General features: G+C 46.0%; 2 protein-coding genes and 1 non-coding gene across 4 annotated transcripts; 1 reads left to right on the top strand and 2 right to left on the bottom strand.

Moving 5' to 3' along the window:
- The first annotated feature begins 1,132 nt into the window (after nt 1-1,132).
- LOC144727627 (reticulophagy regulator 3-like) lies at nt 1,133-9,257 on the top strand. The gene is made up of 9 exons (XM_078606589.1): nt 1,133-1,526; nt 3,546-3,667; nt 3,767-3,797; nt 4,765-4,891; nt 4,983-5,067; nt 5,264-5,401; nt 5,616-5,695; nt 5,863-5,998; nt 6,331-9,257. The coding sequence occupies exons 1-9, from the start codon at nt 1,351-1,353 to the stop codon at nt 7,155-7,157; spliced, it is 1,722 nt and encodes a 573-aa protein (XP_078462715.1). The 5' UTR covers nt 1,133-1,350; the 3' UTR covers nt 7,158-9,257.
- PECR (peroxisomal trans-2-enoyl-CoA reductase) lies at nt 8,377-17,565 on the bottom strand. 2 transcript variants are annotated; one of them, XM_078606639.1, is made up of 9 exons: nt 17,489-17,565; nt 17,060-17,168; nt 13,594-13,727; nt 12,492-12,657; nt 11,541-11,622; nt 11,175-11,271; nt 10,323-10,433; nt 9,757-9,868; nt 8,377-9,225 (listed from the first exon to the last, which is right to left on the bottom strand). In XM_078606639.1, the coding sequence occupies exons 2-9, from the start codon at nt 17,160-17,162 to the stop codon at nt 9,140-9,142; spliced, it is 891 nt and encodes a 296-aa protein (XP_078462765.1). In that variant the 5' UTR covers nt 17,163-17,168; nt 17,489-17,565; the 3' UTR covers nt 8,377-9,139. The 2 variants fall into 2 exon arrangements, with proteins under 2 accessions (XP_078462765.1, XP_078462773.1); XM_078606647.1 differs by lacking the exon at nt 17,489-17,565 and adding an exon at nt 17,413-17,488.
- On the bottom strand, nt 14,771-14,877 carry LOC144733788 (U6 spliceosomal RNA). The gene has a single exon (XR_013588393.1). It is a non-coding gene; the product is annotated as a U6 spliceosomal RNA (small nuclear RNA).
- Nucleotides 17,566-17,935: the final 370 nt, after the last annotated feature.

Raw genomic sequence — 17,935 nt, 5'->3', positions numbered from 1 at the left:
GCTTCTGCGACGCCGTCTTATCCTCGCGAAGGCTCAGAATAGAATGAATTTAGCGCAGCCAAAGACCAACTTCCAGATGATACCTTTTAAGTATTGGATTCAAGGGCAGGGACCCATAATGCAAGGGCGAAGTCGAGGCGAGTGCCTCTGAAACCGAGTCTATGGACTGAGGCCACACTCGTAAGGTCAAGGTTAAGGGATGAGACCTGAGAACACGTCAAAGCCAGCCTCAAGGTTAAGGTCTTGAGCATTCCAAGGCTGATTTCTCAAGACAAGGCTCACATATCAGGGTGAACTTGCCACCACTTACATGTTGTTCCTCCTATTTGTGCAAATTATTGGATAACAGGATGGATTTAGCACTTACAGAAGACATTGACCTCTGTACTGTCACTTTCTTTTGTAATTAATTGATCCTGGAAATCCAGACTTTTCAGGAGGGAGATTGCATTGGGAAGTTTGGCCAAATTCCATGTTAGATGGTACTCTGTTAAATGTATGCGTTTGATGTCCAAGTGACGTCAATTATATATTTTAAATGTCCCTGCTAACGAGGTTTCAATGGGCCTTGGTGCACAACCCCCATGATAAGAACCACAACATTCGATCGTATCTCCGATTACTAATGTTTAGAGCTGGGGGCGGTTAAGTCGATCAGGTTGATTAACCGACTGAAAATTAAAATCGACGACTTTTCCGTGGCTTCGACACTTGAGCCACGAGCACGAATATCGGCCGAGGGGGGGGCCGAGGGGGGGGGGCGAGGGGGGGCCGAGGGGGGGGGGCGAGGAAGGGGGAGCGAGGGGGGGGCCGAGGGGGGGGGGGGGCGAGGGGGGGCCGAGGGGGGGGGGCGAGGAAGGGGGAGCGAGGGGGGGGGCGAGGGAGGAGGGGCGAGGGGGGGGGCGAGGGAGGAGGGGCGAGGGGGGGGGCGAGGGAGGGGGGCGCGAGGGGGGGCGAGGGGGGGGGGCGGCCGAAGGGGGGGCCGAGGGGGGGGCCGAGGGGGAGGGGGGCGGCCGAGGGGGGGGGGCCGAGGGGGGGGGCCGAGGGGGGGGGAACCCTGAGAATACCGGAGTAGGGCGGGCGACTTGAACGGCGGAGGTGGAGCAGACTCACGGCGAGGGGTGGGGGGGGAGAATAACAACAGGGGAGGTGGCAGAGAGAGAGAGGCCGAGTAGGAGGGCGGAGAGACAGAGAGAGGAGGGCCGAGGCGTGGACAGCAGGAGTCGGAGACCGGGAGGAGAAGGAGAGCGAGCGGAGAGAGAGTAGGAGGAGTAGGAGGGAGGTCAGGAGCGGAGAGAAGCAGGAGGACGAGGAGAGCAAGGAGGAGACGAGAACAAGGAGAGGATCGTCATGGCGAGCGAGCAAGTGGACGCCGCGGGCCCCACCGCCGTCTCGGCGCTGGAGGCGGCTCTGCTGGGCGCGCTGGGCCCACGCGAGCGGGCGGTGCTGTACGCGCAGGGCGTGCTGCTGTGGCACAGGCCACGCCACAGCGCTCTGCTGCTCTTCGCCCTGCACGGCCTCTTCTGGTGGGTCACGCCGTCGTCGGCCACCACCACCAGGCGTTTGGTTTTTTTTTTCATGTCCGGGGGGATTTGCCTGAACGCCCTGCCGCTTTGGGTCGCTGAGAGCCCGCGACAGCCTGCCCTAGGCCTGACCCCCCCCCGCCTGCCCCAACACCACCTCGCCTCACCGCTGTCTTAAGGGCGGTGGAGGTTAAAGTCGGGTTGGAGTGAGGGATGACGATGGTTGCGTTTTGTTGGCTTCACTTGTGAACGTATTCGAGTCGGGGAGTGTGGGTTGATGTACGTGAGTCGGTTATTTTACAACGCTCGTGTGTGTGGTGTGGTGTGTACAGCGACGATTGTTTCGTGTCGTGAGCCGCCAGTGTCGGCACGGCCAACAACATTGAGGTTGTCGGGTGGAATAATGATTATAATGCGACACGACCGGGACGTCCACCTCCCGTAGTATGTTTTTCTAACGAAATGAATGCGTTGCTACGTTATGGTACAGGTTTTTTTCTGCCACGCATTGATTAATACCATGCCTGTATCAAGCCCTTTAGCAGTGCCCTCCCTACCTTGTTACGGACAAATTCGGACCTCATTGGTCACCCCGGTGCCCTGATAAATCTCAACGTTCGTCCTACTAAGTCCCATCACAAGGGAGAAAGACAAACAAATAGACAAAAATAAATGTTGTTGCCCGTATTGAAACGGCTTTACGTCGTATGGACCTGAACACTGTACAAGAATGGGGGTAAACCTTAATGGGTTGACAGGTATCAACTACACGCTTAGTGATTGTGGCAGAGGTGGGACAAAGTCATTGTTATGCAAGTCCAAGTCGAGTCGCAAGTCATCAAATTCATGACTCGAGTCTGACTCGAGTCCAAGTCACATGACTCGAGTCCACATCTCATAGGTGGGACAGTCATTGTTATGCAAGTCCAAGTCGAGTCGCAAGTCATCAAATTCATGACTCGAGTCTGACTCGAGTCCAAGTCACATGACTCGAGTCCACACCTCTGGATTGTGGTGGAGTGATCTTGCAGGTAAACACAAACACCGCTGTCATTGCGGCGGTGTGGTTTGTGATGATAACATTAAATGATGTACAGTAGGCTACTATGAATACTTTCAAATTCCAAACTTACCCAGTGGCCGGTTGAATAATATATTTTTTATCTACCAATGTACAGTACTTCAAATTACCATTTATGGTGTTGTATTCGGCCAGCCGCATAACGTTATGCTCGGCAGAAAAAAACAATTTAATGTTGTACGAAAGTAATAAACCTTAGTCCAGCAGTGGATTGATCGTGGCCGATGATGAAACTCCGCATTCTAGTTGGGCTTCTTCAGATCCTGTGGATATGCGATAAAACAGGACACGGTTGCACTTGACACTTGGATAGGTCTCATTGTCTTTGACCGGTCCTTCCAGCTGATAACCCCCCACTCATGTCGGTGTCGGGAACCCATTGGCAGCACAGCTGGAATCTCAGACGTGCTTGGGCAGCGCACAAGTGTGTATGGTCCATGGAACAAGTGCCTGCCTGGGCTGTACATTGTAGTGGTGCTCTCTAAGTCAATAGTTAACCGTGAAGTGGCGTGACGGGACAGTGTAACGTGTCTTTTTTTATATATATACACGGTTTAATACAATGACTCACGTGAACTTTTTGAATCCGTGAACTTTCAAATGTTATTCTGTGCTATGCTGTGAACCCTGCTGCATGAATTCCATTGCAGACTATGGCAAACATCAGTGTCAAGTGATATCAGAGCTGGGCCCTGGTTCAACCTCCCCCCCCCCCCCCACTTTAACTTGCATGGAGTGATGGTCAAATAACCCCTAACCACTCAAATGTAAATTATAATTATTGGAAGATCGTTTGTAACTGTATTTATATTTAGGTCCCACTTAACGGGTGTGTCACTGCATGGAGGAATAAAATGAATGCGACCATTTACTGTGCACAGACAGTGGATGTTTTTGACATTATGCATTAACACGATGTTTGATGTTTCTATATTTTCCAGGGGTATATCCAAGATGACGCTCACATTCAGGCCATACTTTGTACTGGCGTCATTTCTGCTGCTGCTGATATCTATAGAGTCATGGAAATATAGAAAGTGGCTTAAAATACCCAGCATCTTTGGTACGTACTCAGTAATGTTAAGTCACATGAAAAATATCATGTATATCACACATCGGATTTGTTTTCCCTTGTTATATTATCATGTTCTGTCTTTTTCAGGGAGACGCAGAGATGACTCACCAAGTGAAAGGTAATTAATTATCAACACTTCACATTCAGAACTACCTATTGCTTCACTTAATATAAACTAATAAAACACCGCAAAAAGAAATGCTGTCAAAATACACATTGTAAGTTTCAATTATGGTGTCAGTCACAAATACTCTACTTTTTATTTCAAGAAAAAATTATTGAGGTCTTAGAATTGTATAATCGCTACTTATTAATATTTTAGATTTATTAGCTTCCAGTTTAAGTTGTGATGTTTGTCATTTTTAGCCTAGACGAGGATGTGATCAGGTGTTGTTCAAGTCCGCACCCTGGCTAGCTGCCATATTGTAAAGTATACTCAGAACTTATTTAAAGAAACGCTCCCATTACTGGGCAAGTTGAAAAAGAGATTTGTTAAGCACATGCTCGCTAAAACGGTCATGTTTCAAGTCTTCGTTCAAAGAATCCCGTGAGATCCGTTTTGTAAAGCGCAGTATTTGTATAACGAGCATATTTTCATGTTTAACTCTTGATGGCAAGCTTTCCGGAATCCTAAGTGCTATGTGGATCAGGTTGCAATGTGGCCCCGGGCATTGCTGACGCAGAGGTTGGGGGTGGAGAAGGGGGCATTTGCGACCTGTGGGAAAAATGGTTACTATAGCACTGCCACGGCAGGAAAAAAAACATGTTTGAACATGACCGTTGTTGAATTTGATGTTCGGAATTTGTCATCACAATGATATTTCATAGCTGTTGCATGACGTTTATTTTGCTATGTAAAGTTATTTAAGATAGTGCACTCATGATTATTTTACGCTATACATTTTTATCATAAAAGTCTTGTGCTTATACCATTAGCTACCATAAAGTGTGATATGTTGGGCCTCCTGTCATACGGTAAACTGCCTGTGATGTGAGAACTCATGTGACCCAGCTTTTATGGGGTTAAAGTGTTTAGTGAGTGGATGGATGCGTGCATGTGTGTGTGTTGGCTTGTATGTGCACAGCTGGACAGTAGTTCATCCTGATCTGCTGAGTGTACCAGAGCTTTGCCGTCGGCTGGCTGAGACTTGGATCTCCCTCCTTACCTACCTGCACAATATACTCGCTTTTAAAAGAGAAAATCGTGGAAAGGTAAGCACACATTTTTCCCATCGCACTACTGGCATAATAAACTGATTGAGTTGATGCTGATTGTTTCGTCTGTCTTTGTTTTCTGACACAGTTCTGCCTGATAGTTTGCATCTGCTGTGCTGTGCTGGCTGACGTTGGACGCCGTGTGCCTGGTATTGTAGTCTGCTACCTCATCTGTAAGTATGCTCGTACCAACCACAAAAGGCCATTAAATAATATATTACCATAAATAATTTTTACTCAGCATCCTTGCTCAATTGTAAATGGATTCCCATAACGAACACACTTATGTCACTGTTCAACATAACTATAATTTGTGATCATCTGCAAGATGAGTGTAATCAAATGTTCCTTTTTTTGCTGTTCGCATAGTACTGGCAGCCCTTCTCTGGCCATTGGCTTCATACTACGGCATAGGACACAAGATACGCCACCTGTTTGATGGACTTCTTCACATGCTGGACTACAGCCGACAGGCGCTAATCGCTCATAGATCTGCAGGGGGAAGAAGTGAGCTTGGCATGATTACAGTCTGCTCCGTGTTTACATGTATTTTTGTTGCTGCTTGTTAACATAAAGCACTGTCTGCTGGTAGGGAGTCTTGAATCACTATCATGAGATGCCAATCATCGCAGAATTATTTGGAGCAATAAGAACTTGTTTGTTACATACTTTGTAATTTATTGTTGCAATTTTTGTATTCTCTTATGTTTTAAAATTAAAGGAGATGATGAAAAAGGAACATTGGATGAAGATGAGGTGGAAACTGACAGTGAAGATGAATTGGCTGCCTTTTACCCAAAGGTAATCACACCACTTGATATTTAGCTGTTTTAAATATAAAAATCACATTTAATATAATAAAAATAATAACCGAAAAACTGAGTTCGAAACTACATTCAAGTGTGAAACCAACTTTTATGTGTAACTACTGTGCTGCATCTCCTGTACCACCCCTACCTGGAGCACAGCTGGACCCTGCCACAGTGGAAGAGGCGCTGGCACTGTCTGAGTCAGAGCCATCGGATGACGAGGCATCGTACCGCGAGGCCGTAGGACTGGGTCTGATGAGGGGAGGCACGCCGCAGCTTACAGATGGCTCCGATGGTGCATAGCTTTTATGTTAAATTTTATATTCACACGTACATTTACACTTTTGGTGGATGGTGAGATGATGGTATGTATAATGTTATGCCTACAAATTTAAAAGTGCTTAATATACAAAAAGTATTGGAAAATGATATCAAAATTTGTCATACTATATATTGGTGTACAAAATATTACTGATAATCATCAAATAAGATTAAATATTGGTGCTTTGGCTTTGCACATGATCAAACAAACCTAACTTTCTGTCACGGCCAGAAGATTTACCAATGTAATAGAAGACTGACTACGAATGTAATAAGGAAGGCGTATCCACATTTTGGTGTTTCTAGACATGGAGCATCACAGCCAGCACAGTGACCTGGAAGACACGTTTGCGCGTGACCTGGCCGCCTTCCCGTCAGAGCGAGGTGGCGTGGGCCTGGACAGCGACGATGATGACACCTTGGGAATTCCCAGTATCCTGGAGACACGGCCCAGCCGTCCACGCCCTAACTCCCTACGCCAGAGCCTCCCAGCCGACAACGAAGACTTCTATGACTCGGACACTGACGCTATCAATAGTGAGATGTCCATGAGTGGGTTGCCCTCTCCCGATGACTTTGTGGGAGACAGGATGCCCGAGGACGTCTTCCTGCCTGCAGACGATGGTTCAAGCATGGCGAACTGTGAGGAGGAGCAGCACAGTTCAATGTTTATGGGTGGGAATAGCAGCGGGAACCTGGCGAACGAAATTGTAAATGCGGCCTTCACGGCTATGGTGAGGAACACCCTGTCGGCACTTACATCATCTGACTCAACCTCATCCGACTCCCGCTTGGCAACATCCCGGAACCAGGCGGCACCGGCAGGCAGGTCTCGGCAAACCGCCGCTCTCAGAGCTGAGAAGGGAAACCGGCGGCACCACACTCGGGCAACAGGCGCTGTGGCTGCGGAGCGCGTGCCCATGACTGCCGCTGATGCAGAGAGCTTTTATGCGGACACGGACGAAGAGGCGGAGGAGATAAATGACGGGTTTGAGCTACTGGACCAGACCGAGCTGGATCGCTCTGACACGGATGGGCAGCACGGCCGGGAAGGGCGCGCCTTGGGAGGCAGTGCTCAGACTCGCGGCCAGAGCTCGGGCTTCCTCTCCAAGCTGCTTCGCAAGCGGCATTAAGGCACTAAGTTCCCCGCGCTAGTTGACTGCTGCTCATCATAGTCCAGAATAGGCTGTTTATCTCTTATTTTTCTCTGTTGTGACTCGCCGTATTTCATCATATGACACTATCGGCAACTGCAAGGTTAGCAGTGGAAATGGTCACGATCACTGGACTTGCCTTTCACTTGAATGCAGCTTCTGAACAAATTAATGACAACACGTTTCTGGATTAATGTGCTCAAAGTATTAACAAAAAGATATTGCTTAGATCTATTGTGTATAATTGTGTGTATAATAGCATTTTTTTCAATTGCGATTGGAAAAAACATTGCACTTGGCAGTGGCTAGTATTTTATTATAAAATAGTGGCAATTCATGGGTGCACTCGACCAGTGTTCTTCAACTGGCGATCTGCGGACCACATTGCTCTTGGAGTGGCCCACTGAGCTATGGCCTGCCGAGACAGAGATACAAATTGGTGAAATAGCTAAATAATAAACAAGAGATGGAGATGAGACCTGTAGACAAAAAATAAGTTGAGTGAGATCACTGCAAGATAAACGAGATGGAGATGATCGATCTGGAGACCAGAGGTACTCAGTCATCCCTAGTACAGTATACATCAGAAACTTTGACACTGACAAAAGACAATTTAACAAAAGCTGAAAGTACAAAAAGAAGCTTGAGAAGCATGCTGGGAATTAAACTGAGAAACAGAAAAAAGAACACGTGGATTGGTGAGAGACTGCAAGTTAAAGGCTACATTGACTAATAAGCAAAGTAAGTGGACTTGGGCATAATACGTCACAAATAGGGGTTGATGGCCAGTGGTTGGCCGTAACGATGGAGTGGCAGCCAAAGGTGGGAAAACACCCCCAGCGCATGACCACCGTAAGAAAGAGCGATGAGATCGTCTCGTGTTCAGGATTTAAATGGATTGTTGCATTACATGACCGAGAGACGGCGATGTCTGGGGGGTGGAAGGGTAGGCCTTCATCTCACAAGAAGAACATCATTGCTGATGTATAGGTATTATGTCAATGCCAAGTGACATCGTAATTTATGTATAGGTGACACTGATTTTAAGATTTGCATGTGGCCTGCCAGCACATGCTCGTTGTTTTGTGGCTCGCTCGAAGATATAGTTGAAGAACGCTCCAGTAGACCATAATTTTATTATATTTGTTGTGGTGCAATTTGCCCATTGTGAATAACATTGTGTAACAGGAAGCAAAAAAAGAGTGATTATTACATTTATTGTAACACAACAGTCCCAGACAATTTGACCATTAATGTATGTTCTATGAGAATTGCATTAAACATTCAAGTCACATGTGCTTCTGTCAATGCTTATTTTGCCGCTATTTGATTTTGTTTAAAAACAATTGCAGTCTTATCAGAACACGATTTTGCGTATACTGTACACGTTTTGATAGCCTTGCAGAATAATTGAGCATTACAATTTTTCAGCGTGGTGTATGCATGTCATTCCGTGAAATCATATAACCGTGTTGCGCAATGTTGTTAAATTCAATGAGATGTAAGTATTGCTCGTGATAAATATATATGTGTTTAATGATGTAACATTACGAACATCACAATGTCTTGTACAATATGATGACTTGTACCACACATCCACTCGGTTCATTGCAAACTTCACAGGTTAACCACTGTAAATTTTCTTTGAAATGTGTACATAATGCATTGTAAATTCATACGTATCCTATACTGCATAATGCATTTTCTCACACTTATCTACTTGCTTTTTTAAATGAGCTTTATTTTAAATTCGAATTAGCAAGTTATTTAAGCTTGTATCTGGCACCATGTGCTTTATTATTTTTAATTCTAAGTAGCAGGTAATTTAAGCTTGTATCTGGCACCATGTGCGTGGCCAGATTTACAGCAGTGCTGATTTTATCTAAATTTACACAATAGCGTCCACGACAGCAAAAACAAAGCCTGACACTGTTTTAACCACACAATTCCCAAGATCAATATTACAGTTTGGATGGGGACACTTTTGCATGCCCCTCGGAATCCGTTGCAGACACATCTATGTTTGGTGCGGGCATCTTGTCGTGATCTGTAAGTGGGATAAAATATGACATTACAACGCTTTTGCAGTGGGCGAGATCAGTGGCCTGCATTTGCTGATTATTACTGCTTTGCGATGGTGGTTTGTGACTTGTGTGTGAGTGCTTTATTCCGTCACCTGACTTGCTTTTTTCAGTTATATTGCCTACCCTGCACTTTAAGAAAAGCTTAAAATGAATTAGTCTAGTTTTATAAGTGTCAATGAAAAGGTATCTCTAGTCAGCAAAACAAACTTTGCTGTAAGTGGTGCTGGAGCATCATCAGACTTATTAAACATTGCCTTATGGTGTATGGGTAGCTTGATTGCCATTGAAGCGTTGCATTGCTTGTTTCTGTAGCCCCCTCTTAATTTAGTCCATATTTATTTAAAATAAAATGTACATAACATTTACAGCCAGGTAATCTTGGTTAAAATATATGTAAAGCAAAATAGCGATGTTAAAGCATTCATTACATTAAATTGCAATTTGCTGCTCCACAGCTTGTGTGGCTGCGTGTGTTTGATATCACCTTCACCCACCTGGAATATCCCACGGAGACTGGTATAGGCTCTGTGCTGCATCCACCTTCACCGTCTCCCCAGTGATGAAGGATGCAGCAGGTGACAGCAGGAAGCAAACGACTGGTGACACCTGGCCAGGAATACAAATTATGACTACTCCGAAAACGGAATATTTCTTCAATTGTTTTATATACTTTTTCAAAATGTATAAGCAGGAAATAAGAACATGCCTTGGGATAACTCCCAGGTGGCCTGCTTTTACAAGCAGCTATACTTGTTGGATACGTGCATTAAAATATTCAAGCATGCTTCGGTAAAAGCAAAGTAACTTAACCTGAAAGGTGCGTGTTTGTCAAGTAGTTCATTTAACTACAGAGGACATTAAAAGCTAATAAAATTGCCAAATTTTGAGACATTTCAAAGTTTTATGGGGGAATTATTGAACATTTAATAGCTTTGGATATTATCTGTGTACTGTGTAGATATTAATTCACACATTTTAGGTCACTGGCTTGTGTGTATTCTGATTTTAAATAACGTTTTCTGGCTACTGGTAATTCTGGATTGAACACGTAGTGACATACCTCCTCTGGTAAACCAAGCCTCTTGGCAGGGATCCTTGGCTTCATCATATCAAATGGAGATACTGACAAATGCTTATAGTTTTCAGATGCAGTTTGGGAAAATATTGTTCCCTGTCAAGAGTAAGAGACAACAATCACTTTACTGGAAATGGAAATAATACATAGAATTTAACATTTCTATGAAATACTGCTTGAAGGGCAGGTCAAGAAATTATGTTTCCAAATAAAATTACCGTGGGGTAGGCTAATCTCCCATTTGCACTCCCAAACCAGTGGTTAAATAATCACATTCCTTACTCTGATTCTTTCGGGAAAGTCACGAAGGCTTCTGCATACCAAGAAATCACATTCCTGAAGCAAGGGAACGTTTATCCACAGAACAAACACTACTGCCATTACAAAATGGTATTCCAATACTAAATTGATTTGGTTAAACTCTCCATTGCAAGAATGTCCTGACATCGAATTTTGAGAGACGGTGCTGCTTTCCAAGATAAATGGAATTATAAAATTTGCAGCAATAGCATAGTGGTTGGTGCATTGGGAAAATAACCTGGCGACCTGAGCATTATTCTCAGTGAATAAATGTGGCAAGTGATATCAGAACGTCTGTCTTCCCCTCCTTCAACGAGCATGGTCAAATATAGTCAAATAAACCCCATGACGAACCTGGCATGGAGAAGCCTCCATCCATAGGCAGACTGTGAAGGGATGAAGTTAGTTTGAGTTATGTTATCGACCCGGAAAGGATACATCGCTGAGTTTTCCCCCGACTAGGATTTGAACCGCACTTTTAAAATCCGCTCTAACTGCTGCACCATGCTGGCTGGAACCACGAGGCTGTGATCGTACCGGTGCAACAGCATTGATGCGGACGCCGCTGCTCGCCCACTCGATGGCCAGGCTCTTAGTGAGGTTGTCAACGCCTGCTCGTGCCGCGCCCGTGTGCCTGGCAAGGTGGTGCACGTTAATTGTTATTCTATTGGGTTTTATCCAGGTACTAAAGTTTCCTCCCAAATACAAAACACTCCTTGAAACGGGGAATTGGTCAAACATGGTAATGCAGCACCCTCCTGAAAAAAGTGTCATGAGACTTGATGAATATTTACTGGCTATATAGCATAATTATTTTAGCAAGTTGCAAAAAACGTAAAAACTGGTGGGAATAGATTTTTCTTGTACACACGACTGCATAGGCAAGGAATTAAATGTACTCACGACATTCCCGGAAACCCTCTCCACATGTCAGCAATTATATTTACGATGACTCCACCGTGATCTTTCATCCACAAGTTGTACACTGCACCACACAAAACGACAAATTAGCAGAGAAGCCAATATAAGGAAGTGCTGTAAACACGTTGACATTCACATAAATTATGGATAATGATGGACTTAGGTGAAAGCCATGTTCACTAAAACCTTGCCTTATGTTGGTGATGAAACTTCATGTGAAACAAAAGTGATAAACTTCTGGAAAATATATTCCGCAATGTAGTTGGAATGACCATATAAATACATCTTCCATACTATTGTGCTCATTGATCTTCTCTGCTAGCCAAATATGTTGCCCCCGAATGTCCCTTGTATTAGCATCATCTATATTTTCATTGCAATGTCCATGTTATCACGATTGTCTCCAATTGATCTTGGGTCATCCTCTCCTGGTAGGAACCTCCTGGTTACACCAGCCCACAGGGGATTATTGTGTCCGTCTGTCCTGCATCAAAAAATGGGAGGGCTGGGGCTGGGTGGAGAGGGGAGGATGAGGAGGGGCTGGGTGGGGAGGGGCTGGGTGGGGAGGGGAGGGGAGGGGCTGGGTGGGGATGGTGGGGATGGTGGGGCTGGGTGGGGGGTGGGAGGGGTGGGGCTGGGTGAGGAGGGGCTGGTCACCCCGTGGTGCCCTTATGAAACTCAACGTTTAACCTACTCACGCCAGCTTGTGCCCGCCCTCACAGTCGGCCATATTTGCGGAATACACCACGCCGCCGTTGACCCTGGCCATTGACCGAGCAACTCAACGTTCCTACCAGCTCCCTCCGCAGGAATGTGTTTCTTGCCACAAATAAAAAAAGGTGAGCTGGAGACTCCTGTGTATAATAACACAATATAGAGAGGAAGTTGTCGTGAAGTTGTAGAACTGAGGCTGATGGCCGAGGCGACGCTCACCCTCGCGGCAGCACAGGAAGGTGCCGGTGAGGTTGGTCTCGATGACGGCGTGCCAACCCTTGGTGCTGATGCCCTCAGCCGGACTGGGGAACTGCCCACCTCCGTTGTTCACCAGGAAGTCGATCTTTCCATACCTCTCTAGGGTGGTGCTCATCAAGCCCTGTACCTGTGGGTGACGAGAGTTCCATTTTTAACACTTCTCGGCCAAGACCGACTGCCGGGTACGGAGAAGGGGAGGTGCCTAAGGGAGGAGGGTCAGGGGAGGGGCCTAAGGAAGGGGGAGTGAGGAGAGGGGCCTGAGGGGGGGGGGGTCAGAGGAGGGGCCTAAGGGAGGGGGGGTCAGGGGAGAGGCCTAAGGGAGGGGGGGGGGGGTAAGGGGAGGGGCCTAAGCAAGGGGGAGGGGCTGGCTACCGAACTGGCTACCTGGCTGGCTGCCTGGCTAACTCAAGTCAAGTTATCTTTTATACAGGTAGGAACAACAGGTTCCACACTGCCCACCAGGGATTATTTGTCCGTCGTGCATCGGAATGCAGCCCACCCATGCACCCCCCCACCGACCGCCGAGCAGGGCCACGATTGGTTGAGGATGTCGGGGAGGGTGGGGGGAAGGTAAACACGCCCAATCATCCAACTTCCCCCCCCCCCCAAACGCCGAGCGGGGCCGTCATTGGTAGAGGTGGGGAGTGTGTGTGTGTGAGTCTGAGAGTGTGAGTGTATGTGTGTGAGCCTGAGAGTGTGAGAGTATGAGAGTGAGTGTGTGAGTCTGAGAGTGTGTGTGTGTGTGAGCCTGAGAGGCTGAAAGTATGAGAGTGAGTGTGTGAGTCTGAGAGTGAGTGTGTGAGTCTGAGAGTGAGTGAGCATGAGAGTGTGAGTATGAGAGTGAGTGTGTGTGTGAGTCTGAGAGTGTGAGTGTATGTGTGCCGGAGAGTATGAGAGTGAGTGTGTGAGTCTGTGTGTGAGCCTGAGAGGCTGAGAGTATGAGAGTGAGTGTGTCTGAGTCTGAGAGTGAGTGTATGAGTCTGAGTGTTTTTTTTATGATCTAGTTGAGGGATTTGCTTGGTGTATTTGATTAAGGGATCTGTCTGGAGTATCTGGTTGACACCTCTTGCTCGTGACGGATGTTGCACTGCACGGTCGTGACACGGGCGGAGCTGCTGGGTGGGATGCAGCCACAAAGCTCTTGTGCAGCCTCCTGCAGCCGCTCCATCTTCCTCGACGCGATCACGACGCTGCATCCTGCCCAACACATGGCACCGCAGGAAAACTAATACATATCTCTGGATACGGATGGATGTGTTTAGTATAATGAGGATAAAGTAATGTGGCAAATTTCATCATGCCATATCGCGTACAATAGCATATGATGTCGCGTTCGTGACAGGCCCCTTACAATATCATCCAAATTGCGACTTGCTTTACGCCATTGGTGCCCCCCCCCAAATTTTTTTTTAATTTACGATTTGTCAATAAATTTAACATTGAAAAAAACTATACACGTAATTAATTTCATCAGGTAACGTATTTTACGTGAATAAGTCTGTTAATTCAATGTTTGAAGGGTTTCATTTGCGCTCTGTGACGACCGTGCATTACAGAGTCGCAATGCATTGTGGATATCAGAGGGCGGTTTGTGCTAGAAGGCCTGAAGGTGGCGCTGTTTCTAACGCACATTGCGTATGTAGAGTTTTCATCGTCATCACCACACGTTATCAATCCACTGGTGGATGAAGGGCTTTGGGGCCGTCCATAAATTACGTCACGCGATTTTGGACAATTTTTGACCCCCTCTCCTCGTCACACGGCGTCACAAAGTCAAACCCCCCCTCAAATATGACGTCACAAAGCTCTGCCCCCCCCAACCATATTTCCATTTTAAAAATAAAACATTCTTCAAATCGCTTTAAACTATTGTCATTGTAGTGCGTATTTAATATGGCGCTGCACTCTGATGTTGTAGGCGAAAACATTAAAAAGTCTATTTAATTGTCAATATTTATTTAAAGTTGCGCATTTTGATGTGACGTCACATTTCTCAAACTCCACCCCCTCGTCATACATCGTTACAAATGTCTGACCCTCCCCTCCCAATAGGTGCGTGACGTCATTTATAGACGGCCCCCTTCAATACAAAATAGGACTGTTTAGAAAATTAGGTGGGCCTGGGCATTCCAAACCAAAAATAATTCCACGATGTGAGGCGATGTTTGTCTCCAACATTGCTGACACACGATGTAATTTTGGTCTGATTAAAATAAACAAAAAAATGAATTACGAGAAGGTAAAATATGGAACGCTTCACGAATTTGCGTGTCATCCTTGCGCAGGGGCCATGCTAATCTTCTCTGTATCGTTCCAATTTTAGTATATGTACTGCCGGAGCAAGTACAGAAGCATAGCATGCCACGTCCACTATTTATACCAACCTTTTAGCGATGTTCTTTACACCATGGGCCCCCGAAGGTAATTAATGTATTAATTACGCGTTGAGATATTACAAACATCATCATAGTTAACCAACATCGTCTGTGAATATTGTGTACGAAATTTATTTTCGTTATTAGGCAGATATTTTAAGGGTTTTATTTGCGAACTTGCGCGATAGCTGTGTGCAATGCATTGTGGGTCCACGCGGACGGTTTGCGTTCGTGGCCTCAAGGTGGCGTTGTTGTCGATTTCTAATCGACATTAAATGCGGCATGTTTCATAGTTTAATCCATGTTGATTTTATGTCCTCGATTATCAAACGTATATTAGATTAGTTTAATACGTCCCTTCCAACGTACGTTAAAACTCTTGCAATTGTTTACATTGTATCGATAATTGAGGACGTTAAATGCGTTTATTAAATGTTGTCGAGTTTTGTAACATACAAATTCCATGACATACATTTTCATCCATCGTCAATCCACGGCTAGATGAAGGCCTTCCTAAATCATCGCCATTAAACCACAAATCGATCGCAACGTCGGAATGTTGACTGGGCAGATGGACAATCAGTAACCTGCATGTGCAGGTTACTGATTGTCTGCCCAGTAGCATGTGTACTTTTGTTCGGACTGGTATCCAGCAGAAAGCTGGATATAAGAACATCGTATATAAGCGTGCGTACAGGGAGGATGGGGGGGGTAAAGTTTTGACAGATTTTTGCGTACCTACTCAATGGATGGCCCCTAATCATTTACTGAGTATTTGTCATTGGTGACGCCACTGATCATAGTTGCACGAGTCCACAGTAGAACTCCTCTTTGTCCATAACGTCGTGGGTCGCATCTGCAATCTACCCAATAACCACGGGGCAGCAGCGAAATTTTCAGCTCAGATTGGTGCGGCAATTGGTGGTGGGGGGCAATAATGTTGAAACATGGTAGTTAAAAATGGGACCTTTTTTGCCAGTATCAAAGTATGAGAACGCCTTTTGGTCTGACATCGGTGAGGCTCGGCCCTAAAGATGGCTGTCTATAGTGTAGACCAATCAGTTTCAAAGACAATGCATAGTTTGTTTGCATGTTCACCACAAGTAATGCAGGCATGATTCCTTGCAAAATGTTTCTGTTTGGTGTTTGAACATCTTAACACCTGTTTTATTGCCAGAAAGGGTCAAACCTATTCTTATATATTTTTTCATAGTTGTCAAGGAGGCCCCAACTCGTAGTTCTAGATTTGAAGCTTTCGTGACTGCAAGGATTCATACTCTTAGGGTTTTTTTTGGTAAAGTCACGTCGGTAAAAAATAAATATAAGTAATAAAAATAATAGAAATAATAATAGAAATAAAATATATAAAATATTTCTAATATTTCTTTTATTATTTCTATTATTTTTATTATTTATTTTTATTTTTTACCTACGTGACTTTACCGAAAAAAACCTAAGAGTACCCAACTCGTAGCTTTGACCACCAGGAGGTTGGGAGGGGGGGGAAGCAAGGCACCCCCTGCCCCCACGCTACTGCGAGGAAGCATTCGTTTGAAGGACACACCGCAACTTCCCAAGGGTGGCAGCTCTCCTGGAGTTTGTGGTACTGTCGCCCATGCACAAGCAGTGCACAGAGTCAAGAGCAGATTTTCCCAGCAGGTGGCGCCAATCGCCTTTGTGAAAGTATATCTCGTCTGGGTGAACAGTGGCGGCGTCACCATTCACCCATACCCGTCCATGTTACTCATGTGTGGGTTTACAATTAAGCTCCATCTGCATGCTTTTGTTTTCAATGACGTATCCGAGCCGAGCCATTGCGGTGCCCTGGCGGATACGAGCGGTTTTCCAGTGCTGAGCCGGAATCGAACCGTGCTGCACTAGCCTCACACAATACGTACATCTGAATCTGGCTTGGGATCATGTAGGACTAGGGGCGGCTCTAATGACGCGTTCATTGCGTTGTGTTGTCGGTCTGTCCACTGTGAGGGCACATAATCCCTGCGTCATATTCAGTGCATGGTGCGTCTCAACTCACGGCTTCTGCTAGTGGGAAAATAACATGCTGCCTCCACAACCATGCTGGGCTGGCTCGGCACGGCCGCTCGGTTTGTGCAATAGAAAACACGTGTTGTAGTGGTGGTCGTGCAGGCTCACCCAGGGACACCAGCTCAGCTGCTATCGCCTTCCCGATGCCGGTCCCTCCGCCAGTTACGATCGCAACTTTGTTGCTGAACAGCCCGGCTCGGAATACAGACATGGTTACCTGCAGCGAGGACAATACAATACTCACTCAGACACCACTCACTCAGACACCACTAACTCAGCACTCACTTCGCACTCACTCAGGCACTGCTCACTCACTCAGAAAGCACTCACTTAGCACTCGCTTACTGCACTCGGACACTTAGCACTCAGACATCACTAAGCATTATCATTCAATGCTCACCTAGCACTCACTCATTTAGACAACACTCGCTCAGCACTCGCTCACTGAACACCGACTCAACTCAAGACGGCACCCTCTCAACACGGAGCGCTCGGACGCTAGCACAGAAGCCCTGGCCTCACACAAACACTACTCACTCAGACACCCGACTCCGCTGAACAAAGTCCACCACGGGGCTCCAAGTGACACGGCGGGGGGGGGGGGCTTGGCTCGGGAAGTGGCCGAGCCGTCCAACTCGTAGCCACTCCTAACTCGTCATCGGTGCCACCCCTCGCTGGTGGCCATGAAGAGAATCGGTGGAAGTTTGCCGGCTTGATGAAACTCCCCGTAGACACGGTGTGCCCTTAAACCCAAGGCCGTAATTACACACATCCCCCCCAATAATCAAATATGCTCAAAATGTCCCCCCCCCATATATTGCTAAAAAATATTTTTTTAAAATAATAATTGCGATGCTATGTAAATAAAAACAACGATTTGCTAAACCTTGGCCACAATATCTGGACTTGTCTTCATATAACAATGCATAAATTTCTGTTTATATGATTGTGGTTATGGTTGTACTTTATATCTCTGCCATTACA

This window comes from Lampetra planeri, chromosome 2 (genome assembly GCF_965212315.1).
Source record: "Lampetra planeri chromosome 2, kcLamPlan1.2.h2, whole genome shotgun sequence".
Classification (NCBI taxonomy): domain Eukaryota; kingdom Metazoa; phylum Chordata; class Hyperoartia; order Petromyzontiformes; family Petromyzontidae; genus Lampetra; species Lampetra planeri.
The sequence above is the reverse complement of the archived record's forward strand: the minus strand, read 5'-3'. Positions and strand labels throughout refer to the sequence as shown.

Coding starts and splice junctions, on each gene's coding strand:
- LOC144727627 (XM_078606589.1), top strand. CDS start 1,351: ATGGCGAGCGAGCAAGTGGACGCCGCGGGCCCCACCGCCGTCTCGGCG. Junction 4,892..4,982: donor AAAGAGAAAATCGTGGAAAG/GTAAGCACACAT, acceptor TTTCTGACACAG/TTCTGCCTGATAGTTTGCAT. Junction 5,402..5,615: donor TAGATCTGCAGGGGGAAGAA/GTGAGCTTGGCA, acceptor TTAAAATTAAAG/GAGATGATGAAAAAGGAACA.
- PECR (XM_078606639.1), bottom strand. CDS start 17,162: ATGTCTGTATTCCGAGCCGGGCTGTTCAGCAACAAAGTTGCGATCGTA. Junction 13,728..17,059: donor AGCTGAGCTGGTGTCCCTGG/GTGAGCCTGCAC, acceptor TGTGTTGGGCAG/GATGCAGCGTCGTGATCGCG. Junction 12,658..13,593: donor ACATCCGTCACGAGCAAGAG/GTGTCAACCAGA, acceptor CGTCACCCACAG/GTACAGGGCTTGATGAGCAC.